The sequence below is a fragment of the Bos taurus genome, chromosome 14 (assembly GCF_002263795.3).
Source record: "Bos taurus isolate L1 Dominette 01449 registration number 42190680 breed Hereford chromosome 14, ARS-UCD2.0, whole genome shotgun sequence".
NCBI lineage: Eukaryota > Metazoa > Chordata > Mammalia > Artiodactyla > Bovidae > Bos > Bos taurus.
This window is the reverse complement of record NC_037341.1, coordinates 10,512,957-10,540,651: the sequence shown is the minus strand read 5'-3', so window position 1 is coordinate 10,540,651 and position 27,695 is coordinate 10,512,957. Positions and strand designations below refer to the sequence as shown.

Sequence of the window (27,695 nt, the reverse complement as noted above, 5' to 3'; positions counted from 1 at the left end):
GTGCAGAGGAAAGAGACATGCAAATGAGAAACTCATTCAGGCAAGCAATTTAAAACTAAACTTAAAAAGAAAACCTTGGAGAAATTCCATGATGTGACTGAAGAGATATAAACTATAGAATGAGAAACTATGGTGGTACTTTTTTAGTTCAATTTCCCATTCTCAATTAGCAGTACAAATTAGCTTACTTTCTTATTAGAAAACCTTATTAACATATAAGATGCATTACTAAGGAGCAGAATCTTACATCCTCTAAAACTGCAAGCAATTACACCCTCATTGACTTAATGGCTTATAATTGTTTCTGGCATCCAATTTAAAACTAAACCTCTATTTAGAGAAGCTTCAAATTTCTAATGTAAGGTATGAATGGAGTGGGCAGAGGAGTTCTTTTGTTTCATCTTACTAAATATTTACTAGTTGTTTTGGGGTGCCAGGCAACGTACCAGATACTGTGAAAGGAGAGATGAGCAAAATACATGGTTTGCAAAGTAAGATAGGTTACTGAGACAGACTCAAAGAAAAAGGTGGAGTTTGGGGAACAATTTATGAATAGCATCATTAAAAATCAAATATTTCAACCCTGAAAATAGTATTAAGGCAAACAGTCCTTTTACAAAGTTCAGTTCAGTTCAGTCCAATGCTCAGTCGTGTCCGACTCTTTGCGACCCCATGAATCGCAGCACGCCAGGCCTCCCTGTCCGTCACCATCTCCCAGAGTTCACTCAAACTCATGTCCATCGAGTTGGTGATGCCATCCGGCCATTTCATCCTCTGTTGTCCCCTTCTCCTCCTGCCCCGAATCCCTCCCAGTATCAGAGTCTTTTCCAATGAGTCAAATCTTCACATGAGGTGGCCAAAGTACTGGAGTTTCAGCTTTAGCATCATTCCTTCCAATGAACACCCAGGGCTGATCTCCTTTAGAATGGACTGGTTGGATCTCCTTGCAGTCCAAGGGACTCTCAAGAGTCTTCTCCAACACCACAGTTCAAAAGCATCAATTCTTCGGTGCTCAGCTTTACAAAGTTAGGCTATTATAAAAACCTAACTAATTTCCTGAAACATTTGCCAAAAGTCAATAAAGAATTGTGACAAGGAAAAAATGAGTGTACCAAAAATCCACAGATCCTATTTAGAGTTCAAATTCTTGAAGCTTCCTTTAATGGAGTCAGGCTGAAGCCGGTGGGGGTGAGAAGGCTGAATGATTTGATGGGTGACTTTAATTCTCAAGTCCTTATTTTAGATTACCTTCCACTCTTCCCAAACTGGAGTGCAAGAACTCTCTGGTGGACAGTCTTTTACCAAGTCATTAAAAATCATTACTTTCTAAACATATATTGTGATAGGAGATGATAAACACCATAAGAATGGGATAGCCATGTTACGAAAAGTCAACTTTACTTGTAAAATACTCTGGACATGGTGTTAATGAAAACTTATTTATTAATTTGGGGTAGAACTGAAATAAACCATGTGGATTTCCTCATGCGTATGAGAGGCTTAGATGCAACTATGCTGTTTAACTAGTGTGAGCAGAATAGTCTTTATGCAAAACAAAAAGGGACTGTAATAGTCTTTTTTTCTTTTTTCTCCCAAGAAAGCTTCCAAGCACAGGAAAGAGGTAATCTGTGTGACAAAACAAAGGTAGGAAGCGCTTAAGTATACAACTGCCAGCTGAAAACCGTGTCGTTTTCTCCCCAGACAGAGACCTAGCTCTTACCTCTCCAGTTGGGTATTTCTAGGGCTCTTAGGCTGAAAAGTAAGAAGAAGCTACAGGAGACAGCTTCTCCCAGGGCCAGCAATAAGCGTGGTCTGAGGCCTCAGAGCACAGGTGCAGACGCTGCAGAGACTGGATGAGCTGGGTATGAGCCCACACGCCTCCCAGCCCCTTGGTGCCTCCTCCCAGGGATCAGCAGGTTCTCAGAGCAGGGCTACAGGCTCCACTCGCTGCGTGAACACCCAGGATTTATATAAAAACTGGATTTGAGGAGGCAGGAGGGTAGAGGGTGACAGTCATTCAGTCAAGGGAACCTTCAAGGTTGCTTTAAGATTAATGGTGCTGGTGCATGCTTGAGGGGGGTTGGTCTGTTCCTGTTTTGGACTCCTTGAACCCCTTTTGGAAACTTCAGGAATTTACAGAGGGTTAGTTTGCAACATTTAAAAAAAAAACCGGGGGTGGGGGACGGACACTTCCCCCAGTGGTCCAGTGGTTAAGACTGCCTTTCTCTGCAGGAAGGGTGGGTCCAGTCCTTGGTTGGGGAACTAAGATTCCCACATGATGCACGGTGCAGCCAAAAATTAAACAAACAAAAATCAGCTTGCAATTGTGAGATAATACAGAGAGGAACTGAAACTATAAAAAAGTGCTATATTTTGTGTGATTTTGATTAAGTATTGCACTTAAACTGAATCCATAGTAATTTTATAACATAAGCACTACGTTCTCCCATGCGGTGAATGGTGCTCACTACTCCATGTGCCCTTCACATGAAGTCCCTTCCCTTCAGTTGCACCCCAGGTCCTCCACAACCATGTCTGGGTTTTTGCCTCAGAAGCAGCATGTCTCACTCCTCCACCCATCCTGCCCCAAGCTGTAGGTGGGCTGCGGACTCCGCCTGAGTCTTTCTGGCTTCTTCTCTTTTCTGGCACGGCCCCTCCCAATCTCTTACAGCCTCCATACTGCTGTAGGTCTGATCGCTGGTCCACACGGCTGACTATTACCTACTAGGCAATGAGCTCCTTGATGGAAGGGACCCAAGTTCAGTGCCTAGAACAGTTGTTGGCACACGGTAAGTATTCATTAAATGCTTGACCAAACAAATGGAACAGATGAGACTAGTAATTAAGGATGTGTATTGCATTCATTTAACACTTAACCATTCACTGTATACTCTGTTTCAGCCCGCAAGGACAACCTCACATTAATTTTTCTAACTGTGGGGACAAAAGCTCTGCATCAAAATAAGTTCTCTATTTTTCTGGTAGAATGAGACAGGTTCCTCTTAGCTGCCTGGAATGGGGATGTGATCATCAATGCTTACTCTTTAAAGCCTGGGGGGATGCTCTTCTGAAGCACACCTCTTTAAGCCAGGATGGCAAAGCTCGTCATGGAACTGGGCACATCGTTTTTTGTTTTTTTTTTACAAGGAGGGAATGGGAACTTAGAGGCTGTTTCTACTATGTTTTAGATGACAGCTGTATCTTGGGTCTCATCTATCCCCACCACCACCATGATCACCCTGGCAGGAAGCCCTCCCCATGCTTGTTCTGCAGATCAGGATACAAGGCCCCACTCAGAGGTTAGCCCTGCTGGAAACACAGAGACCACCTACTTCTTTCTGATCGAGTTGGAGCGAGGACTTTATTAGGTCTCGGAGTGCGGTCAGCTGTTTCTTTTCTTCGTCCTGGGTCTGTTTGATCTATGAGAGAAAAACATTTCTTCTATCACTCATCTCTCATACATTTATGAGCAGAGTTTAACTCATCCAAATAGATACCACTCATCAAACAATTATACAGTTGATTTCCTTATTTAAGTCCTTCGCATGGTCTCATTTTTGACAGGCATGATTTTTTCTTCTTCTTAAACTACCAGTGAGGTTGGAAATTAGTGAATAATGCAACATGCTTCCTTATTACGTAGTATGTCTAGGCTAGACAATTAACTCAGAAGGACTATTTTAAACAAAGGTAAGAAGTAACACTGAGTCATTTGAGTTTTTCAAAGGGTGGTAGTGGAAATACCATGATGTGACTGAATGGGCCAGAAGACAACCCTCAGAATGACCGGAATCCCAGAGCTAACGCATGGACGAAAGTTTACAAAGTTTACACGAGGGCAAGGGACTGGTGCTGTTTTCCTTTCTTCTTTTCTTTTTCTTTGGTGCTGCTTTTCCTAATTACTTGGAATTTTAACTGCAACCTGAGCCATGTTAGCTTATTCAAGAAAAATCAGAAAAAATTCACAGCTGTGTATTTTTGAAGTTCTATCAGAATATCATTTGTAACACTAAAACCTTATTTGAATACATGCAGTTACACTCCTAAACACATACTTTCTTTTTTAAATTTGAATGTTCATTTCCCTCCCCAAACTTTCTCCTTTTTATTTCGTATTGGGGTACAGCCGATTCACAATGCTGCGGTAATTTCAGGTGAACAGCAAAGGGACTCAGCCATACGTATGCCAGTATCCATTCTCCCCCAAAATCCCCTCCCATCCAGGCTGCCGCATAACACTGGGTAGAGTTCCATGTGCTGTACATTAGGTCCTCGTATATACTTTTAATATTATTCATTGCCAACTGGTTCATGAAGAACAAATTTGAGATTTCTACATAAGCATTTAGTTTTTTTCTCAAAAAAGTTTTCCTCTTGATTTTCTTCTTATAAAGGCAAAACATAGACAGTAGGGGGAAAGAAAGGGGAGGAAATATAAAACAAGCAAGCAAGAAAAAAAATCATAAATATCTGCTTATTCAGAGACAGTCACTTAGCTGCTTTCGTCCCAGGATAAAAATTTCTTTTTGTCTTTCTGCAACTGCTGACGAAAGGGCACTCGTGTGATGATAGCCACTCAGAACCAATGGCCATCCCCCTGCTCCCTGCCCTACCCTGCTCTTCCTATGTCCCAGAAACATACTCTGGAATATCTGACCAGGGATGATGTCTCTGAGTTAAACTGGAGGGGAAAAACAAGTTTATCGGCCTTAGGTTTATGCTGACACATCACTTCACCCTGTCTTCTTTTCTTTAGCACTCCTAGAATACAGATTACAAATTTACTCTTATTTACCCACAAAAGCAAAGTTAAAGTGTATGCATTTTATAAAGAACTTACATTATACAAATCAGCAGCCAGCTTTTCAATGTACTGTTTCAATTTATCAGCTGTTTTCAAACCATCTTGAAAGAAACTACAATGGAAAACAGAGATTTACCAGCGGTTTTAAAAAAACAATATGAACCACAGTTACCTGAAAAATCTGAATTTCCATAGGTACACATTTACTCTACCCATATATCTATACAAAACACTTACAAAACTAATTTCAGTATTTTATAAAGATGTACTGACAAATTATAGGCAGGAAGATTCTTTACTGGCTGAGCTACGAGGGGAGCCCAAGTTACAGGCACCGTTTGACCTATGGTAGCAGCTGTCACACGGATACTGCAAGCAACAGCTATAGTCCCACACTCTCATTCATACGAAGTACATTTCTTCATGGTTGTGCCAAATTTGAATTCAAAAGAGACAGACACATAAACCAGTGGAGTAAATGAAGCTGAACTGGACATTAAGGACAGCAGTAAAGGGCAGAGGACAGTCAGCAAGGGTTCTGTTTCCCAAGATCTCTGTGTCCCAACATATTTGAAACAAAGGCTGTCGAATCAGTGGTACCAATGAATTCGGAAAGCTTTCAGTTCATGAAGACTCACCAGCCACATTTCAAGTGCTCAGTCATCACGTGTGGCTGGTGTATACCAGGTGAGACAGGAAAGAATATCAGCACTTCCATCACTTCAGTATGGCAGAGACCAACATAATATCGTAAAGCAATTATCTTGCAATTAAAAATAAATTTAAAGAAAGTTCTACTGGACAGTGCTGCTCCAGGTGAAGAAGAAGCAAACTGAGATCTGAACAGCCTGCAAGGAATGTTATAAAACATACATTTTTTATGGAGAAAGAGGGATGGTTTCAGTTTGAGATGGTACTGATAAAAATGTGAAGTTCTTTACCAGCAGTGAAGGTGGGCTGGAAGGAGGGATAATCCCTACCAGTCAAAAGGCTGAAGACAGACCCAGGCGGTTTATGTGCCTACAGTTAAATTCTTCTGAACATGACTAGACTAAGAAAAGTCCACACAAGGAGGAATGATTTTAATCTACAGTACGATCCAATGTTTGTAAACCAAACAAATCACATACGTAAATCCAGTAAATTTCTGAGTAAGGAGATTACGAGTCCCCTTCCCCTGCCCCAATAGCTCCATTTTCTAAATATTTTCTTAAGATCATACATTACTTGGGCAAAATAAAATCAAAGAATCAACACAGCCTAGGAGGACGAGGCTGAGCTGAGTCCCTCTCAGATGATTACTTTTAGGGCCAACTTCTGGTTTTTGGTGGGAAGCGGGGGTGCGGGTGGGGGTAGGGGAGCTGCTGGGGGCGGGGGGTGGAGGCCACAGGGGAACAACGCAAATGCAGCCCTCGACAGTCCTCGTGACACCGGGTGGCCAGCACTGCGGTCATCAGAGCCCCCTGAGCCCCCGCCCATCCACGATCCACGGGGCCGCCTGCTGGCTGGGGCTCACAGCCGCAACCTCCACCGAGGCCCCGCCTCCCGGTGCCCCTCTTCCCTCTCTCTGACCTGGTTCCCTTTCAGCGGAAACGCCTGGCCTTAGGAGTAAAAAGCGTATGGTATTTTGCTCCAAACCTCACCGCATGTATAATAACCTGGGGCGGGTTACTGCCCTTGGCTGACCACGAGCATGCTTAGCTCCACCTGTGGACGCTTTCTGAACTTCAAAGGGCATGGGATGAGCCACTACCGATGACAGCGTTCTGCTGGCTGGAGAGGGAAACACGAGTGTCAGCTCTGATGACCCATCACTCACCCTGGACGTGGATGCTTTGCCTACAGAAGCGGAAATTGCCGAGTGACATCCCACTTGTCCCTTGGCCAATTTCTCTGTAAGTTACTGAAATAATTTGGAAAATAGGTGATGATGTAATAATAATAATAATGGCAGCTAATGTGTAATTGGGTACTCAGTGCCAGTCACTCACCATTATGCATAATTCATGAAATATCCCTTTTTAAAGGTCTCTTTACAATCTAACAAAATAGGTAATTATTATCATTAACCTGTAAGACAGATAAAGAAACAGGCTCAGAGAGGTCAACTGGGTTGTCTAGGGTCATCGAGTCATTAAGTGCCGAGTTTGGATTTGAGTATCCGTTTTCCCATCTCTGGAGCATAGGTAATTAAAGCACAAGGCTGCTCTGGGCCCAAATCTTTGCTCTCCCACTGAATAACAGCATAATCTCCAGAGCCCTGCGCCTTGATGTCCTTATACAGGAAATGAACAGAATGGCATAGACCCTGGAGAGTCCTCATGAGCACCAAGATAAACTGCCAGGTACAGAGAAACAGCTCAATGCATGATGGCCACAGGCCAGCAAAATGGGCTTCTTCATTTTTCTGACCTTAGGGACACAGCAGGACTGGTTCATTTTTTTAAATAAGTAGCTTGAAAGCAATATGACCACATTTTAAAGATACTGGGTGTGAGAAAAAGGTAAGCTGCCAACTGATGGGTGGAATGACCCCTGCATTTACACTGAGGAGCTAAGACACACCTCCAGAGGCTGGGAGAAAGCACAGAAGTGCCCAACACCGTCACCCATCCATCAGGCAAGACACATCCTCCTTAGAACAGCTCGGAACCTTCTTGATCCTGAGAGTCGCCATGTACTTCGTTTCTGTCTTAAGTCACTCTAAGCAGTGACCGGGAAGGAAAATATTTTGTTCTTCCTTTTAATTTAAAAGAAAGAGAGAGCAGAAGGTCTCCCTGATACTCCTTTATCACATGTATTGCTTGGCTTAGGAAGAGGTATTGCTTGGCCAAAAGCTGAAAGATTCACAGAGCATTATTTTCCTAAGTTAGGACTCCCTGGAATAGCAGATAGTACGGTTCTATAAAACAAACTATAAAGCAAAAATTTTCAAAAACCACCCTCTCACAATCCAACCACCAGTCCCTTAGGAAAGCCTGATTTCCAGGCTTCAGGTTTGGCTTAAGTCAGGTATTGATTCCCAGCTGTCTAGGTAATGGGGACATTTTCTCCCAGATTTATTCTGTGTGTCCTGTGGTATTTAAGAAACTTGAAGGCACAGGGGCAGTGTAAGTACTAATTAACTGCAAACACATCTTGACAGTTCAGATCAAAGCGACAGTGGAGAGTGGTAGACTGGATTTGCACACGGAGATTCTTAAAAATACAGACGTCCAATTCCAGGCTTACAAATCAGAACTTCTGCACACTGAAAGCATGCGCTCTGAGTGAGAGGCCTAGGTTCAAGAGTTGGCTCTGCCATCTTCCAACTGTTAAGTTTCAAGAATCTTTGTTTCTGTTTTGTTGGGGGTTTTTTTCCCATTAAAAAAAAGTAAGATAAAATTCATGTAACATAAAATGATACAATCATTTTAAAGTGTATAGTTACTGTTGTGCAACCACTACCTAATTCCAGAACATTTCCATCACTCCAAAAAGAACACTGTACCCGTGAACAGTGACCCCCAATTTCTATCTTCCTCTATCCCCTAACAAACAACAATCTGCCTTCTGCCTCAAAGGACTTGCCTTGTCTGGACATTTCACTTAAATGCAATCACATCATATGTAATCTTTTGCATCTGGCTTCTTTCACTTAAAGTAACAATTTTTTAAGAAAATTGAAGTACAGTTGATTTGCAATATTGCTACTTCCATGCATACAGCAAAGTAATCCAGTTATACACACAAAATCTTTTTCAGATCTACTCTGAGTTCCTTAAATGACATGATAGAAAAAAAAAATGACATGATAGAGTTTGCACCCTACTTCTTAAACCTGGGCTGAACTTGTGTCTAACTGTCTAACTGAACACATCACAAGTGAACAGTGCCATAGTGGAAGCTGAGAAGTCAATCTTGTATGTCTCAACTCTTCCTCTTTCAGTAATCTGAACCAATACGAAAACAAACCCAGGCTAAAAGGAGTTGGGCTAATATAGCCTGTCATCTCTTGCAATCAGCTAGCTGGGTGTTCCAGTAACACTGCAGCCTCTCTCGGTGTCTCAGCTAAGACTACTTGCTTCTGAAATCCCCTTGGGCACGGATGACCCTCCTGGTGGCTCAGTGAGGCTGCCCTTTTACGTCTGGCTTGGACGTCATCTCTGGAACGTGCTGTCCTGCAGCCCGTCTCCCTGGCTTACTCCGTTGCACTGGCGGCCACACCCCTTTGCCACTGCTGCTTTTAATTATGGTCCTGGCCACTGAGTGTGGTGAGGCATCACACTGGGGTTCTGATTTGCTCTTCTCAAATGACTAATGATAGTGAGCATTTAATCATGGGCTTTCTGGCCATTTGTGTATCTTTTTTGGAGAACTGGATATCTGAATTCTTGGTCTATTTCTAAACTGCGCTTTCTGTTTGTCATTGAGTTGTAACAGTTCTTTATACATTCTGGACACTAGACACTTATCTGATAAACAATTTGCAAATATTTTCTCCCCTTCTGTGGGTTGTCTTCTCACTTTCTTAACAGTATCCTTTCACTCACAAGTTTTTAACTTCAAAATCCATTTTTTTTCTGAGGGTCCATGTGCTTTTTTTCTGTTTTGACACATATTAATTGAGCATCTATTAAATAAATGACTGTGCCTTTGGGCAAGTTACTGATCTTTTCTGAACTACAATTTCCTGATTGCTTTTGATAAATTCTAGCTGTTATTATCTGTAAGATGAAAGATGATAAAGTAATGTGCGTAAGTGCTCTTGAGTCTGCAGACCATAATGATACTTGCCACTGCTAAGGGGTGGCTAAGCAGTAGAATAATACATTTGTCTTGGAAACAGCATGTTACTGACAATGTTCATGCTGGCAAGTGAGGAGTAATCGGTGTGGGCGAGCTGAAATGAGGGACATGAGTTCTTTTCTGCTCCCTTTATTTTTCCACGGCAGCAGCTGCATGCCTGCCAGGTACAAGCACTACGACGAGAGATTATCAGAGCAAATTCATTTTGGAGCTCCACCTGACTTTATGTTAAAAAAATCATTTTGAGAACCGGAATCAGGTTCTCAGAATATGCAATTTCTCTTTTTAGGTCTAAGTAGAATGCTTTACAGGTCCACTCTACATCTGTTAAGGGTTTGGGGAGATTGAATTAGGAAGGAGGAGGAAGAGTCCTCGAAAGAAAGCTCCACTGGTCTCTCGCTGTAATGGCATCGGTGAGGCTCCCCCTGGGGTGGCCAGGGTCGGATTACAACATAGCCCAGTTCTACTGCTGGATGGCTTTGAATCGCTCTCCCTGCAGGGAGGTGTTCAGTGTGTAGGGTTTCCTCCCGCTGATCTTTCTCCGCCCTGGGGTAGACGCTTCCACCAGGCTCCAGTGTCCAAATGCCAGCCTTCCTCCAAGTCCAAGTCCCCCCACCGCCTTCAAGGAGCCCTCAGCAGTCTCTGTAGCCAGAAGTCTGTCCTCCTCTTGATTCTCTGTGTTATCAGTCACTTTTCAGCCATGTGATGATTCTTGATGGACCTGACTTACTTCCTGCATCACACAATGAACTCCCAAGGGTGGAAGCCTTGTTACGTCGCTGCATCCTATAACCTAGCAAAGTCCCTGGCTTCTGCTAGGAGACTGATAAATATTTGTGGAAGGAAAAAAATACAAGAATCAAGGGAAGATGCTCTCCTTTTCACCTTTACCAACAAAGGCTAATATATCTGTAGTTTACAAAACATCTTATTTTTGGAAAACTCATGTTTGTTTAAGTTAAATCCTTCTACATGACTTACAGATTTTTGAGATCGAAAGAGATTTCTAAAATCAGGTGAAATCAGACTTGCTGCTCAATTGCTGTAATTGAGAGACAGCGCCAAAGCCTAACCACTGGACTACCAGGGAGCATCTCAAATATTGTGACTGAGAAGACAGAGAGATTCACTGATTTCTGCACAAGTTTCAAAGGAAGATCTGTGTTGAGGAAAACTAAAACTGATGAAAGATGAAAGACTCCCCCTAAACTAAAATCAGGGAGCACCACTACACATTTCAAAGTTTCTTAAGCACCCTGCTGTGGTAAGAAGGCAAGGGTTAGTCTGGGTCTTCAACATGAGGCTTCTGCAGGTCAAATTATCTTACAAACATGGAACTGTGTCCATTTCACTGTATTATTCTTATATCTGAAACTTTCATAGAAGGTAGAATTTACTTTGAAAGGAGGAAAAGAGTAAAACTGAATTTATGTAAATAACAAGTTGATAACAAATCTTCCTGAACAGAAACAATCCTGCATAATAAAAATGATTCTTAATTCCACTTAGAATCACCTGAGCAGCAAACAGGCACAGTGTAGCAGGCATATGTATTTTCTCACTTAATTCTCTCATCTTCCCAAGATCCGAGGTGGGTCTACTGCGAACCTTAACCCCACCTGACCTGATGAGGATACTGCGGTTTAGGGAAGTGCCTGACAAGGATCACATGGTTACCAGAGCCTGGATCTGAAGTCCCCCATCTGCCCCACTCAAGCCTGGTGCTTTTCCCATCATGTTAATGCTGCCTCCCTTGAATGTTTCCATTGAACACAAAGGTTTTCCTAGGTATGATATTATAAAAAAGAATACAAGAGATGACCAAAGGAAATTACAAAATTTAACTTCTTGGAGAGTCAGCATCTCATCTAGTATAATACTAATGACTTTTAGTCCAATTATAGACTACTGTTTATATGTAGTCTACATATAAGTAAGTATGAGAGCTGCCTGGGCCATTTTGGAATGTCCATGCACTGTTTCTCTCTAAATTCCACGGATTTAGTACAGACTTGAATAGTAATCGGTACATTTTCAGACAGAAATTCTACCATAAAACCCAAGAAAGCTAACCCAGAAAGTAAAGGAGACATGATGAAGCCAACGTGGTACCACAAGCATAATACAAGGGTGGCCCCACACCACAGGCCACAGCGGGGCCCGTGTGGACAACTGTGTCTCCCCAAAACACAGCAGCAGCTACACAGGAACTCAAGTATGAACACCAAGTACCGCCAGCGTCCAGCGTATTCAGTTTCACTTAATTTAAAAATGAAGTCGCTCAGTCGTGTCCGACTCTTTGCGACCCCATGGACTGTAGCCCACCAGGCTCGTCCGTCCGTGGAATTTTCCAGGCAAGAATACTGGAGTGGGTTGCTATTTCCTTCTCCAGGGGATTTCCCCAACCCCGGGATCAAACCCAGGTCTCCTGCATTGCAGGCAGATGCTTTACTGTCTGAGCCACTAGGGAAGCCCTTAGATTGGATGATGTAAAAAATGAAACAAAAACAGTCCCACGTAGGAATATGTTGTACAAATGACCCAGTAACAGGTAAGATGCCAAGTTAAGTGGGGGAGGGAGGTTACTAGAAAGGCCTCTTTAGTGACAAAGTGACACAGCCACCGTGCATTTGTCACGACAGCTCCACGGGCTGTCAAGGCCAATGCCAGAATCTGTAAGATGGCATTTAGAGAGGCCGAACAATTGCCCTTAATTCGAGTGACTGATTTACAGAAAACACGGAAGGCGGAAGACAAAACCATTTCTCAGCATCTGGCCATAGAAGGTCACGATAACAACCATGCACAGGGAAAAATGAAGGCCAGAAAAGAAAGAAGAAGCAAGCTGACCACGCGACGGAGCCTTATGTGGGCTGATGATTACGGCTGCAAGAGTCCACTTACTTGCACTGTGCGTGATAATACTTTATCAGGTTCTGCAGCAGATCCACACCCTTTTTGGTCTTGATTTCATTAACTTTAATGAGATACTGTGGAAATAAAACAGAATTGGACATGGGTCATTACAGAGAAGGCTCTCTGGCATGGGTTTGGTTGCCAGATCACTGATTGTGAGTCTGCAGGAGGCGAGGCTGCAGCCAGACAGTGTGAGCTGACTTAGGGAATGCTGATCCAACAGTCACAAGTGTGCAACACAAACTGATTAGCGTGTTAGCATTTTATAAATGCTTAAGATTAGTTCACTAGACAGGCGGAAACCAAACACAGCAAAACAGTCTGGAATAATGGATTATCCCACCCCCCACCCCGGTTAGTGGATCTCAAACTCATTGTTCACGTGGACAAAACCTGAAAGACGGACTGAAGGACAAACGGCATTCTACTTAAGGAAACTGCTGTAAGACACTCAAACATTCAGACCAAAGAGGTAAATTGGAAAGTACTTTAGGTACTAAAAAGGGAAAGGAAAAAAAAATAATAATGCCCTTGGTTGCTGAGTCGCTTCAGTCGTGTCTGACTCTCTGCGGCCCCATGGACCATGACGGCCCGCCAGACTCCTGTGTCCATGGGATTCTGCAGGCAAGAACACAGGAGTGGGTTGCCATCTATGCGCTAAACATGACTGGCTCTGACTTTCACAACTGGCCAAGATTTTCTGTTGATGTTGTTTGCTTCTTGCTCACTTGTTTATGGTGTGAAAGTGCTCATGAACAGATAAGCTCCCAGAAGGAGCTAAAGGCTGATGAGGGGGGTCAGAACAGAAATTAAAAAAAAAAAAATTAAGGAAGAAAAACTTGAAACTGAGAAAATTCTATCTACTTTAATATTTTCTGAAAACTGCCAAAAAAAAAAAAAAAATTCCATTACTCAGTATCAGAATGAGTTGGTCTCTAGGTCAAGGAATGCCAGTGTTCAATGGGAACCCAGTTTGAGAACCACTGCTCTCCATCTACGGTAACATGCTTTTCATTGCATTTCCCCCCCACGAATTCAGACTTTCCTAAGACTACTTCATTTCAGTTTCCATTCAAACTGGACACAGGGTTAAAAACAAAACAAAACAAAACACCATGCTGTACAACCTGTACTAGTTAAACTTAATATTCACCAGTGTTACCTCTCACCCCGTTTTTTGTTTTTTTTTCCACACTCACTCACAAGCAATATTAAAGTTCTCACCAAAGAATCCCGTTTTGGCTTAAAGAGCCCCCTAGGACCCGGGCTCAAAATATGAGACAACAGTGAGACGGCGGATCCCAAAAGGCTTGGAGAAAAGTGGAGATTAGAGAGTCCTTGAGAAACAGTCCCCTCCTGTGATCATCAAACCACAGCCCGCGCTTAAGCATAAGGACGGCTGACCAGCAGGAAAGGCGAGCGGGAACCGCACCCGAGGTGCAGGGCGCGCTCGGCCGTCCTTACCTCGCACATCTGGAGCTGGAAGAGGCGCCGCTCCTTCTCCATTTCCTCCGCGATCTCGGCGCCGGTGATCTCCGTGCGGATCATCCCGTGCTGCTTGGCGTGCTCCCTCTTCTCCTTCTCAATTTTGGTACTGTAACCGAAGCAGACGCCAGCATTTAAAAACCAGAAACCCACACTCCTGTCCTTAAGGACAGCCACTGACTCTTTCTTCATTACTAGAAGAGGCAGGGACTCTTAAACAGACAGCATCGATCAAAAGTTGAAAATCTTAAGTTCAAAGAAGAGTCAACACATTGTATGGATTTCCGAGGACACTGCCTACATTTTAACTTTGATCTCACTCTTGAGAGGGTTCACGTAAGTTCTCTTCCATGCTGGCTGGCAGCAAGTCACTGTGACAGTCTACTTTTTCTGCAGTAAAGCACTTTACATGATGCAAAAGAAATCAGGAGGTTGGAGGCCTCAGGCATATCTTGATTATTAATAGACTATAAGACTTGAGAGTTATTTCAAGAGTATATAATGGGTCTTTGGAGGCATGCACAAAAGTTAGCCAAAGGTAATATTCAATACTTCTCTAAACATAGGTTGTTTTTCACTCTCTAATGATGTTTTAGTTATTTAACCACCTGGCAATGGATTGTACACAGTCAAGATTTAGGAGAAATCCAAATCTCTTCTTTGGAATGCTGTGAAAATGTTCTTCAGTTGGGAGAGGGCCAGGAGGGAGCCAAGGAAATAAGCACAGAGAAAGCACATTAAACCAAGAGCACCTGAGGGGGATGCTTGGCTACAGCAGATAATATTTTGGTATCGATACCAATGGCCACAGCTCTTTTTCCAAAAATCCATTTAATCTGAAAGCCGACTTCTAATTTTTTTTTTTTCTAACTCAGACTTTCTTAATGACTGCTTCATTTCAGTTTTCATTCAACTGGTGGTGGTTTAGTCGCTAAGTCATGTCTGACTCTTGTGACCCAATGGATTGTAGCCTGCCAGGCTCCTCTGTCCCTGGGATTCTCCAGGCAAAAATACTGGAGTGGGTTGCCATTTCCTTCTCTAGGGAATCTTCCCGATTCAGGAATCAAACCTGGGCCTCCTGCATTGCAGGATTCATTCAACTGGACACACGGTTTAAAAAAAAAAAAGGTATATACCTCAACCAGTAAAACTTAATATTCAACAGTATTATCTCTCACCAAAATTTTTTTCCCCACATTCACTCACAAGCGACATTAAAGTTCTCACTAAAGAGAGCCTATCATTTATAGTTGTGAAAGCAAAGACTGACCTAGCCTTTGAGTTTTCTTTTAAATTGTGGTGGTGGGAAATCAAACCCCAAGAAAGCCAATATCTTTGCCAACATACAACACAGTAGAAAAACTGAGCCATCAACTCAATGAAAAACTTACAAACTGGGCTGAGATTCACTGTAATACCCCAGGGTCTGGCATACCTAAGCAACTCTTCCATCATGCACCTCTCCAGGGGATCTTCCCAACCCAGGGTTAGAACCCCAGTCTCCTGCATCGCAGGCAGATTCTTCACCAGTTGAGCCACAAGGGAAGCCCAAGAACACTGGAGTGGGTAGCCTATCCCTTCTCCAGCGGATCTTCCCGACCCAGGAATCAAACCAGGGTCTCATGCATTGCAGGCTGATTCTTTACCAATCGAGCTATCAGGAAAGCCATCAGGGAAGAGGTGGTGTGCTTACAAAATACTGGGCCTACCATGGCAAGGAAATAGGTCTACCCACTAGGGGGAGCCCCAGGGTGAGAGCCGCTCTGCTGACATCTCTTTAGTCACTCAGTTGTGTCCGACTCTTGTGACCCCATGGACTGTAGCCCACCAGGGTCCTTTGCCCATGGGATTCCAGGCAAGAGTACTGGAGTGGGTTGCCATTTTCTTCTCCAGGGGATCTTCCCGATCCAGGAATTGAACTCATGTCTCCCGCATTGCAGGCAAATTCTTTACCAACTGAGCTATGAAGGAAGCCCCTCTGCTGACATAGGGGGCCCTGGAAGGATGTCTCCAGGAGGGCAAAGGAACTGACAGAGAATTTAATGATAATTGATATATCATCACCATAATAATATACATCATGCATTTGCTCAGCAGCAACATTAATAGGTATTGGACATCTGCTGGGACAATAAGAATTCACAATAGATTCATGTACAACTAAGTACATGAATAAATGAGGCAATTGCTTCATTAAGAAAAAGCAAAAAAAAAGAGAGTGGGAATTCAATCATAGCATACCTTCAGACTGACAATACATATTTATTTAATACCTGAGCCCTCTGTAAGACATATCAATAAATGGCCAGTCAGCAAACAAAGAGGTGATTCACTGGTGATCACAGAGATGAAAAATAAAAACACAATTAAGATGGACAATCTCAAATGCTACTGAAGATGCGGAACAATGAGAACTTCCATACAACGATGGTGTAGTAAAAACGGGGCGACCACTTTGGAAACCTATTTGGGAGTTTTAAAAATGAAATTAAACATTCATTTACCCAGTAACTCAACAATTCCCTCACTAGATATTTATCTAAGACAAACGAATCCACATTTGGACAAACGTATCCACAAAAAGACCAATGCATGAATGTTCAGGGCTTCCCAGGTGGCGCTAGAGGTAAAGAACTGGGCTGTTGATGCAGGAGACGCAGGAGATGTGGGTTCCATCCCTGGGTCAGGAAGATCCACTGGAGAAGGAAATGACAACTCACTCCAGTATTCTTGCCTGGAGAATCCCATGGACAGCCTGAGCACATATACATGTTCAACAATGCATATTTATACTCATGAAAATGTAATCACTGACAACTCGCTTAAAACACAAATCACTGTATTTATCTTATTGTACGAATGAGGAGGGGGTGGGGTGGAAGAGTGATGGGGATGGTTGTACAAGGGTGAGAAATCACCTATCACGGCAACACAATACAGATGACCCAAGAACGAACAGCAAGAGAAGCCTGAGGGGTGTGGGGAGAACTCAGGAGGCCTGCCCTCCTTGTAAGGACTCAGTTCTAATTCCTTTCTGCTGTGTGCAGACGCCCTTGGGCCTGGCAGTCCTGCGAGCACTCAAGACCCACTTGCACAGGGCAAGACACGCGGGCCCGATGCCATGGCCCACGGCCTTCACTTACCCCGGCTGGCCATTTCAGGAACCCTTCAGTTCTCAGCACCATTTGTCACCATCACAGCACATCAGAAGCATTCCTTAGGCAGCAAATCCTCAATGATGTGCGTATTACATAAGCAGTTACAGAAGTGGTTTCGGGGAAAACATTTTAATCCTGAATTTGTTTTTCTTTGGCTTGTGTTTTCACTTTACTGTTATTGCTGCCTACAGAAATGCTTTTATTCTCTCATGTTTATAGTTATCTAAGTTTATAGCCAAGACGTTTATTAAATGCTTTTAAATACATTTCTCCTCCCACCCCACCCCACCCCATGGCCTGGTGTTATAAATATCTCAGAGTACTAATAAGAATCACTACGGATGGTGACTGCAGCCTTGAAATTAAAAGACAATTGCTCCTTGGAAGAAAAGCTATGACCAACTTAGACAGTGTATTAAAGACAGAGACATCATTGCCAAGAAAGGTCCATCAAGTCAAAGCTATGGTGTCTCCAGTAGTCATGTCCGGATGTGAGAGTTGGACCATAAAGAAAGCTGAGCACTGAAGAACTGATGCTTTCGAAATGTGGTACTGAAGAAGACTCTTGAGAGTCCCTTGGACAGCAAGGAGATCAAACCAGTCAATCCTAAAGGAAATCAACCCTGAATATTCATTGGAAAGACTGATGCTGAAGCTTAATACTTTGGCCACCTGATGCGAAGAACTGACTCATTGGAAAAGACCCTGATGCTGGGAAAGACTGAGGGCAGAAGGAGAAGGGGCAACAGAGGAGGAGAGGGCTGGATGGCATCACCAACTTGATGGACATGAATTTGAGCAAACTCAGGGACACAGTGAAGGACAAGGAAGCCTGGCGTGTTGCTGTCCATGGGGTCACAAAGAGTTGGACACGACTGAGCGACTGAACAACAAATAATAAGAAAGGGATGCAGAAGAACGACCCATATAGTATGAGGATGAGCCAGGTCCACACTGAGGTCTGACAGGCAGCGTCTCCCTGGTCCCATGTGATCACCCCAGCATGCAGGCCTCTGGCTGCAGCCATGCTATGCTATTCAGGGGTCACAGAGACTAGAGAGGAAGCCACACTTACTGGCCTTAGGACCTTCCGAAACCCCTTAGCCTTTCTAAGCTTCAGTTTCCTGATCCACAAACAGGCAGTCCAATGCACACTGAGAGGGGTGCTGTGAGGAGGTCATGCGTGCAAAGCATTTTGCTCAGGCCCTGGTGAACAGACGGACGTTACAGTTGTTTTGTTGCCAAGTCGTGTCTGACTCTTTGCAACCCTGTGGACCGTAGCCCACCAGGCTCCTCTGTCCATGGGATTCTCCAGGCAAGAATACTGGAGTGGGTTGCCATTTCCTTCTCCAGGAGATCTTCTTGACCCAGGGAAAGAACCCATGTCCCCTACATTGGCAGGCAGGATTCTTCACCATGGAGCCACAACACAAACAGTAGCTGTCTTTTTATTTCTGAGTTGCCATGTTATCCAGAAATGGGTAAATGGTCTATGCTGCTGCTGCTGCTAAGTCGCTTCAGTCGTGTCCGACTCTGTGCGACCCCACAGACGGCAGCCCACCAGGCTCCCCCGTCCCTGGGATTCTCCAGGCAAGAACACTGGAGTGGGCTACAGTTATGCACTAACTATAATGAAAAAAAAAACTACCAGCCACGGACGCCAAAATAATCGAGAATGAAAGTACATCTCACTCTCGACGACCAGCATGGGAGGTGAAACCACTTCTAACCAGGTCAGCATACTCAGCCTCACGGCCCTTACAAGGATTGACCTGGCAGGGTTTTTCTCCTGAAGGAATTAGTTCAAGACTCTGTCCTTATTTTAGTTATTCTTTTTCTTAGAACACTTAAAACAGTAACAACAACAACAAAAGAAACAGTTAAAAAAAAACACACTTACAACTTCGTCTCATAATCTTTCCAAGCTTTGTCAAATGGTTTCTTGAGATCCTTAGACAAGAGAAAATAAAATTGAGATTAAACGTGCTTTTGCTTCGAGGTGAATAATTTTCGAATCACATCTTAGCAGAAACAATTTCCGTTACAGGACACTGGAAACTTTACACAGGATGCTTTCAGGCCCACCACGTGACTTATTACAGCCAAGAAAGCTAAGAAAGTTGTAGCGCGAGTGTTCCCAGTCAAAACCACGAGGCAGTACCTGGTGGTTCTGAGAGGTGGGCCCACTGGGGTGGAGCCCAGACTCAGCACAGACCACCCCCCGCCCGCCAATCTTCCCTACAGCATCTCATATTGTTTCTCGGTTGATAAACTATGTGAGTCGGTGTGTTTCTTCTAATGACCGCCTTCCAACAACACTTTTCATGCTGAAAAGTTCAGAGTGCCTTTCAGACACCAGTGCCACTAGGATCTTCAAAGACAAACCAGATTGATCCTTTGAAGCTGAAGTGAAAATCGAATTTCGGAACACTCACGCCTTTGACTCCCTTCAGGTCTCCTTTCAACAAGGAATCCAAGGTGAAGATCACATTGTGGCTCAGGCCCTGGAGCTGAAAAGCAAAGACGGGAGATGGTTAAAGACGGGAGCGCACAGGGAACCGCAAAGCCAGCTGACGCTCGGTGAGCGCCGTCGCCCCCACTCAGGTACAGACGCGATGAAATGAGGGCAGAGACCTTGATCGCCCTGCTCGCAACTGCATCCTCAGTGTCAGCGCCCAGGTTCTGTAGAAAAAGAAAGCTGTTCAGGGGTTCCTTGGTGGCGCAGTGGGAAGAATCTGTCTTGGAATACAGGACACCGGTTTGATGCCTGGTCTGGGAAGATTCCCACACTTGCAGAGCAGCTAAGCCTGCTCGCTGCAACTACCGAGCCCGTGCTCTAGAGTGCATGAGCCACACTACTGAGCCCAGGGGCTGCAACAGCTTAAGCCTCTGCGCCAGAAAAGAGAAGTCACTGCAACGAGAGGCCCGCACAGCACGATGAAGAGTAGCTCCTGCTCAGTGCAACTAGAGAAAGCCCACGTGCAGCAGCAAAGACCCACCACAGCCAAAAAATAAACAGATCTGTGCGTTTAACGGTCGGTAAATTTAATCCCAATTTTAAAGAAATAATGTAGTCTCCTAGCCATCTAATTTACTGAAGTGATGTAAAAGTTGCTCAGTTGTGTCTGACTCTTTGCGACCCCATGTATAGTCCATGGAATTCTCCAGGCCAGAATACTGGAGTGGGGAGCCTCTCCCTTCTCTGGGGATCTTCCCAACCCAAGGATTGAACACAGGTCCCCCGCATTGCAGGCGAATTCTTTACTGGCTGAGTCACAAGGGAAGCCCTAATTTACTACTTTTTAATAATCCACCTGCTGATGCAGGGGACACAGGTTGGATCCTTGGCCCAGAAAGATTCCCACATATGCCACAGAGCCACTAAGCCCAGGCAACACAGCTATTGAGCCTGTGCTCGAGAGCCCACCAGCCCCACTACTGAGCCCAGGGGCTGCAACAACTTAATTAAACCCCTGCACCTGGAGCCTAGGCTCCACAGCAAGAGAAGCCACCGCAATAAGCCCGCACACCTCAACTGCAGAGTAGCCCCTCCTCGCCACAACTGGAGAAAGCCCGTGTGCTGCCATGAAGACCCAGCATAACCAAAAATAAATAAATTAAAAAAAAAAAAGCAAACAAAAAAGAAAACTACTTAGCGAGTGCAACCTACAGCCGGAGGAGGGGTTTTCAGTGTTCTGGGGCAGTGGCCTGGGTCTCCTTGATTTTAGGGTGGAGCAGAGAGAAGTCCAGAGAGGAGAGAGGGGGAGGACTGTAACCAGCTGGGGAGCAGGGGGTGGGAAACCAAGGGGAGGACGGTCTAGTGTGCACCCAGTCAGGAGAGCCAGGGCTGACGAGAGTTTATGATACAGTCTGTCTTCAAGGAGACCCAGGCATCTTGGGGAAGCCAGTTTCAGCAGCGTGCAACCAAGACGCCAGGGACCCACAGCCCTGGTTTCACGTGTGGAGGCCGTGGCTTCCCTCATTTGAGAGGTCATTTGGTTCATGTTCAAGTGTACTCATTTGTCAGGTCGCCCACCCACCCTTCCATAAATCATTGACCGAGTACCTATTCCATGACACCTGCGGTGCCGGGGCTGAGACAGGGGTGCCGTGATGTCTAAAATGCCGCCTGCCTGTAGAGAGCTCGCACCTGGGGGGCAGGCACAGTCAGCAGCAGCCAGCCTTACCAGAGGATGATGCCACGTGTTCACCAGCAGCGGAGGGAGAAACCGGTGTGTGAAGGAGCAAGGCTGACGATTACAGGCTCTGTGTGGGACCCTCTTAACCACATCTCTAAAGCGAGGATGTTACAAGCTGTTGCGGGTGGCTGCTGTGACGATGCAGTGAGTTCACCCACGGGGAAAGTGCTAGTGTGTTCCCTGATACTTGGGAAAAGCTGAAGATGTGTTTACTTTGGAAATCCTATAGGATGTTAAATACAAATGAGGGTAATGTGGTGCTGAAGCTGAAATGTCAATCCTTTGGCCACTTGAGCAAAGAACTGACTCGTTGGAAAAGACCCTGATGCTGGGAAAGACTGAAGGCAGGAGGAGAAGGAGATGACAGAGAATGAGATGGTTGGATGGCATCACCGACTTGATGGACATGAGTTTGAGCAAGCTCCGGGAGTTGGTGATGGACAGGGAGGCCTGGTGTGCTGCAGTACATGGGTTTGCAAAGAAATGACTGAGCCACTGAACTGAACTGAACTGAAGGCAATGTGGGAGCAGAGGCGGAAGGGCAGGGCGGAGAGGTCTTCTCTCCTGCCTGAACACCTCCCTAGCTTTGGCCTGAAGTTCTCATCCAAGGTTTCCTGCAGCAATAAGTCACTCCGCGTCCTGACCTCTCTGACCACCAGTGTGACATACGAGGAGTCAAGTCTAGTCCCACCACTAGAGGGCTTGGACCAGAAACAACCAACTCTCTTTTTTATTTCAAAGACAAAGAGATTCCTACCAAGACCATCTCACCATCAACCATGCAGAGGAACAGCTGGGCTGGCAGGCCAGATGCACAGTCCGGGGGGGATTTGGGGTGCTGGATCTCAGGGCGTGGGGTGAAAACGACCTCAGATATTATAACAGTTTATGGCTTTCCAAAGGGTCACAGTATGTAAACTGAAACAGAATGACAGTATTCGAATTTCATGGGGGAAGCTATTAGGAAAGAAGCAAGCTTCCCTGGTGGTACAGTCTATAAGAACCCGCTGCCAATGCAGGATACACGGTTTGATCCCTGGTCCAGGAGGATTCCACATACTGCAGAGAACCAAACCCTTGTGCTATTAACTACTGAGCCCAACACGCTGCAACTACTGAAGGCCACAATCCCTAGAGCCTGGGCTCGACGCTGCGGTGAGAAGCTGGCACACCGCAACTAGAGAGCAGCCTGCCCCGGGCACTCTTCACAACTAGAGAAAAGCCCATACAGCAACAAAGACCCAGCACAGACAAGAATAAGTAAGTAACATTATTAAAAAAAAATAATAATAAAATGCTCCCTGGGATGGAGGCTTGCAGGTAATAATGAAAAAAAAAAAAAAAAAAAGAAAGGTGAAAAACACTGGCCTTGGATCTGAGACGGGGAAAAATAAAGATTAAGAGGATTCACTCTCTGTCCTGGACAGATAGCTAGAATAATATTTTGTCCTGAGTCCTCAACAATCTCATTCCTGGGCCACAAGCGCCCTGCATCCCGCTACCCTGTGGTCTTGGCACTTGGGGTCACGTCCACCTTGTGTGGACGGTGCTAAGTGAGGTAGGGACCTCCATTGATCAAGGCAGAACCTACCTATCCCGTTTGTGAAGGTCCTTGCATTACTTTCTTCTCAGCCTTTACCACTCTAACCATTTATACGCGTATCTGTTTCCTTATGTGTTTTGCTGTGTTCCCAACTTGAATGTGGGCTTCCCTGGTTGCTCAGACGGTAAAGAATCCGCCTGCAATGTGGAAGACCTGGGTTTGATCCCTAGGTTGGGAAGCTCCCCTGCAGGAGGGCATGGCAACCCGCTCCAGTATCCTTACCTGGAGAATTCCCATGAACAGAGGAGCCTGGCGGGGTATAGTCCATGGGGTCACAAAGAGTCAGACATGACTGAGCGACTAAGCACCATTTGAATGCAAACTCTGAGAGTGTGGTCTGCATGTTCACTGCTATGTTTCCAGAATTTAGAACACTGCCTGGCACCCAGCAGCTACTCACCAAATATTTTCAGAATGAAGGAATCACAAAGTCACTTGTGTACAAGGTTCTTCTCTACAGGAATGTTCAGACTGATGGCAAGTTTAGTATTTATTGGAATTCCCTGGTGGCTCAGACGGTGAAGCATCTACCTACAATGCGGGAGACCCGGGTTCAATCCCTGGGTTGGGAGGATCTCCTGGAGAAGGCAATGGCACCCCACTCCAGTATTCTTGCCTGGGAAATCCCATGGATGGAGGAACCTGGTAGGCCTCAGTCCATGGGGTTGCAAAGAGTCAGACGTGAATGAGCGACTTCACTCACTTCACTTAGTATTTATCAGTAGAGGACCAGTTAATAAATTATGGGAAGTTCTATACAATAGCCATAAAGATGAGAAAGTTTTTTTATGTCTGACTTTGGAAATGCCTCCAAGATAAACTGTTTTGTGATAAAAGCAAAGTTAAAAACAGTATTCGTGGTGTATGAGGATTTGTACAAAAAGAGGGAAGAAAATACAGCTACGCTCAAATCATGTCAGAGAGGACACAGACTACACTGCTGACGGTCCCTTCCAGGGGTGGACACGGGTTGGAAGAGAAGCCTTTACTGTGCACCTTCTGCATCTGGGGGAGGTGAGGAGAGGGATAACCTGGATGGTGCTATTGATCCAAAAAAGGCAAAAATTCTAAAACAGAACATGGAGAGGCAGTGATTATCAACCATTTTGAACCATGAGTCCCACATCAAGGCTTTCACCAAGGCCTCTTGTCCTTTGGGAAATAAAAGCAGGAAAAAACAAAAAATATGCAAATGTCCTTGCCGCTTTGGCCTGAAGGCTGTGTTACAAAATAACAATGAGAGTCATGAAACTCCGTGGTTTGTACTGAATTTGAGGGCTGTTTGGAAGGAAAAGTCCCTCAGAAGCCAGGTACTGACCACACAACGAACGCCAGCCCCACGCTTCGGCCCGTCATCGTGCTGAGGCACGGGCAAGTGCGGAGGACTGTAGTTTGCAGTGATGGAAACCCCAAGGCTGAAGAATTTCTCTGTGGTTATCTGCACACGTACTCTTGGGGGCTGATAAGAAACCAAGAAGGCAAAAATACCACATACTGTGAATTCAGAATCTTTCCAGTGATGAGCCTACGAAAAGGCCATAGGAAAAAAAAAATTTAAACGTACACAAACTCTTCTTATTTCCTGGGAAAAAGTTGGTTCATTTACAGAAACTGGCAAAGGAGATTGTGTGAATAGTAACTATTTATTTTTATAAAGATAGGGAGAGAAGTCAAAGAGAGAGCAGAGCAATCTCAAGAGAAGGAAACTTTTAGGACATATTTGGGCAAAACTAAACTTCCTTCCTGGGATTTCCCTGGTGGTCCAATGGTTAAGACTCTGAATTTCCACTGCAAGTGGGCGTGGGTTCGATCCCTGGAAGGGAAACTAAGATCCCACCTGCCACCTGCTGCAGGAAAAAAAAAAAAAAAAAAATTAAAATAAATAAATACGTTCATGACAGAAATTTAAAAAGAACAATTTCCTTCCTTGGCCATCTCAAACAAGAACACCTACTCTCAGATATTTTAAGGCGTTGCTTCTGTGACAGAGATGGATCAGGTCGCTTCACAGTTGTAGGATTCTGTCATTTTCCTTTTTTTTTTTTTTTTTTGCTAATTTCCCAGCTCTTTCAGGAATCCTTTTCACGGCCTTGGCAAACTTTTCATTGCAAACGGATATATAACAAAAGCACCCCATGGGCAACGCAGTCAACGTGACACAGTAATAATATGGTGGACAGACTTCTGGTATCACCTTCGTAAGCCTCAGGGTTTTAAAAGAAGCCTTTCAAATCCATCATATAATCACTTCCTATTTATTTTACTGAGGTCCTATTGATTACTCCACTCCCATTTACTCCCAACCCATTTCCTTTATCAATAAAGTTGAACTAACATAAGCTCTTTGTGATTCAAGATTACACAAGGTAGAAGGGCATGTTTTTAAAAGTACATCTTTTCCATTTTATTAAGCGCATAACACACTAAAGCCCCTTTCAGGAGTGATGTTCAGTTGTGGTAAATACTTGTGCTTTCCAAACAAACTGTTATTTGTTTCCTTCCTTACAAAAGGGCAATTTCCCCTGTGAGCACACATATCGAGCCCACCAAGGAATCCGGGGTAAATCAGACAGGGAGTGGCTGAGGGCTACCATTCTGCACAATGATGCAAAAGTAATTTGTTTAAGCATATAAACTCTGATTAATATTGGCTTTGAGAAAAACATTTTGCCTGCAACTGCTTAAATGCTACCAGACGTTATACAAACTGCCCTTGTAATTCCAGCCACTAGAAAAGGCTTCATGAACGGTTTTCCTGGATATAAAAACACACACACCTCCATGCCCTTAGTTTTTCTTTATCCCTGTAGAGCTTTGCTAGGAAATGATCTTGTTATCTGTTTGCTGATTACTGCCTATCTTTTCTAGAAGGTATGCTTCCTAAGGGGAGGCAGCTCCTCTGTTTTGTTCACTAACTGATCAGATCCCAACACAGGAGCCGAGCGGCAGCTGTAGGTCTTCAGGCTCCAAGGCAGCTGCTGGCTGGCCGGTGTGGGCCTGGCGATGGGGTGGGGCAGTGACTCAGCAGCACAGCTCTGCAGACGGTACCCCCAGGACACCTACAGCACACCTACAGCACCGACCTGCACATGCGACTCTGTCAACTAACGAGGACGTAATCCACTTGCTTTGTCATCCTGCATTACTTCTGACAACCCCTTTTCACTGCCCACTGGTTTCTCTTTCTCTTTCCCCTCTGCAGATAGAAACAGTTCCTCTGAAAGTAAGGCTAATGCGAATCTGCTGACTTGCTCAGCACATTGGAAAATCCAATTAAAGTAATGAGCCAGCTCCCAGCCGGTCTGCCGAGGTTCCCTGGTATAAATTAGGTCTTCTGGCTCGTGTGTTAACTCCTTCCTGCCCCGCAGAGTGACTCACCACCGTGAAGCTGTTTTACCCTGGTGCCCGGGCATCAGGCCGTCTTCCAGGGCATTTAAGATCCGGAGGAAAGAATTCTTGGCAGGAGCCACAAGGCATGAAGCCATGCATCACTCCTGGCCTGTGGCTTTGGGAGACCGCCTGACTTGCTGACTTGGCTCCCTGATTTGAAAATGGGATTCCTGGCGCCTTCCTCTACGAGCCCGAGCCAGTGTGCGGGGACCAGGGCCTGACGCCAACGAAATTCTTGCTTCACTGCAGACACACAGGGTTGCCTGCTTCATTGGCGGCTCCTGAGAACCATGCAAGGTGTGTTCAAACACTCTATTAAGTGGAGGCATCAAACCACAAACCAGGCCTGGCACTAAAGGTAATGAACTGCTTACCTCACTGTCTTCTTAGAGGTATCAGAATGCTTTGAAAACTACGATATACTATATACATGAATGAACAGTTGTTATCAGCTATTACTAACCTATTAAGTAAGGGAACGATTGAGGGCAGAAGGAGAGGAGGATGAAAGAAGAGGACAGGGCTGGATGGCATTACCGATGCCATGAACTTGGGCAAACTCTGGGAGATGGTGAGGGACAGGGAAGCCTGGCATGCTGCTGTCCATGGGGTGGTGAAGAGTTGGACACAACTTGGCGACTGAACAACAACAAAAGCATATTGAAAAGCAGAGACATTACTTTGCCAACAAAGGTACATCTAGTCAAGGCTATGGTTTTTCCTGTGGTCATGTATGGATGTGAGAGTTGGACTGTGAAGAAGGCTGAGCGCCGAAGAATTGATGCTTTTAAACTGTGGTGTTGGAGAAGACTCTTGAGAGTCCCTTGGACTGCAAGGAGATCCACCCAGTCCATTCTGAGGGAATCAGCCCTGGGATTTCTTTGGAGGGAATGATGCTGAAGCTGAAACTCCAGTACTTTGGCCACCTCATGCGAAGAGTTGACTCATTGGAAAAGACTGATGCTGGGAGGGATTGGGGGCAGGAGGAGAAGGGGACGACAGAGGATGAGATGGCTGGATGGCATCACTGACTCGATTGACGTGAGTCTCAATGAACTCCGGGAGTTGGTGATGGACAGGGAGGCCTGGCGTGCTGCAGTTCATGGGGTCGCAAAGAGTCAAACATGACTGAGTGACTGAACTGAACTGAAGCTTTATTTTATTTGGTTACATATGCATTAAGGGGAAACAGATTCTGCTCAGAGGTCAAGGGGTGAGAGGTAATGATGCTTCTTCATCCACTGCTCAGGGCTTTGCAAGTGCAACCCTCACAGCCACCAGAGTGCCCTGTGCGCACACAGTCAACCGGGGGACGTGCACTCGGCCAGGCTGCACTCGGGCAAGGCATTCAA

At 44.9% G+C, this 27,695-nt stretch overlaps 1 protein-coding gene across 5 annotated transcripts in view; it reads right to left on the bottom strand.

The window, feature by feature from the left end:
• Window positions 1-27,695, bottom strand: part of ASAP1 (ArfGAP with SH3 domain, ankyrin repeat and PH domain 1) — a 339,905-nt gene that overhangs the window by 63,661 nt on the left and 248,549 nt on the right. For all 5 annotated transcript variants that reach the window (XM_015474408.3, XM_025001432.2, NM_175821.3 and 2 more), the window contains 6 exon segments: window positions 19,587-19,661; window positions 19,052-19,101; window positions 13,973-14,102; window positions 12,497-12,582; window positions 4,841-4,916; window positions 3,333-3,419 (listed from right to left, as the gene is read on the bottom strand). In XM_015474408.3, the coding sequence (XP_015329894.1) occupies window positions 3,333-3,419; window positions 4,841-4,916; window positions 12,497-12,582; window positions 13,973-14,102; window positions 19,052-19,101; window positions 19,587-19,661 (504 nt within the window).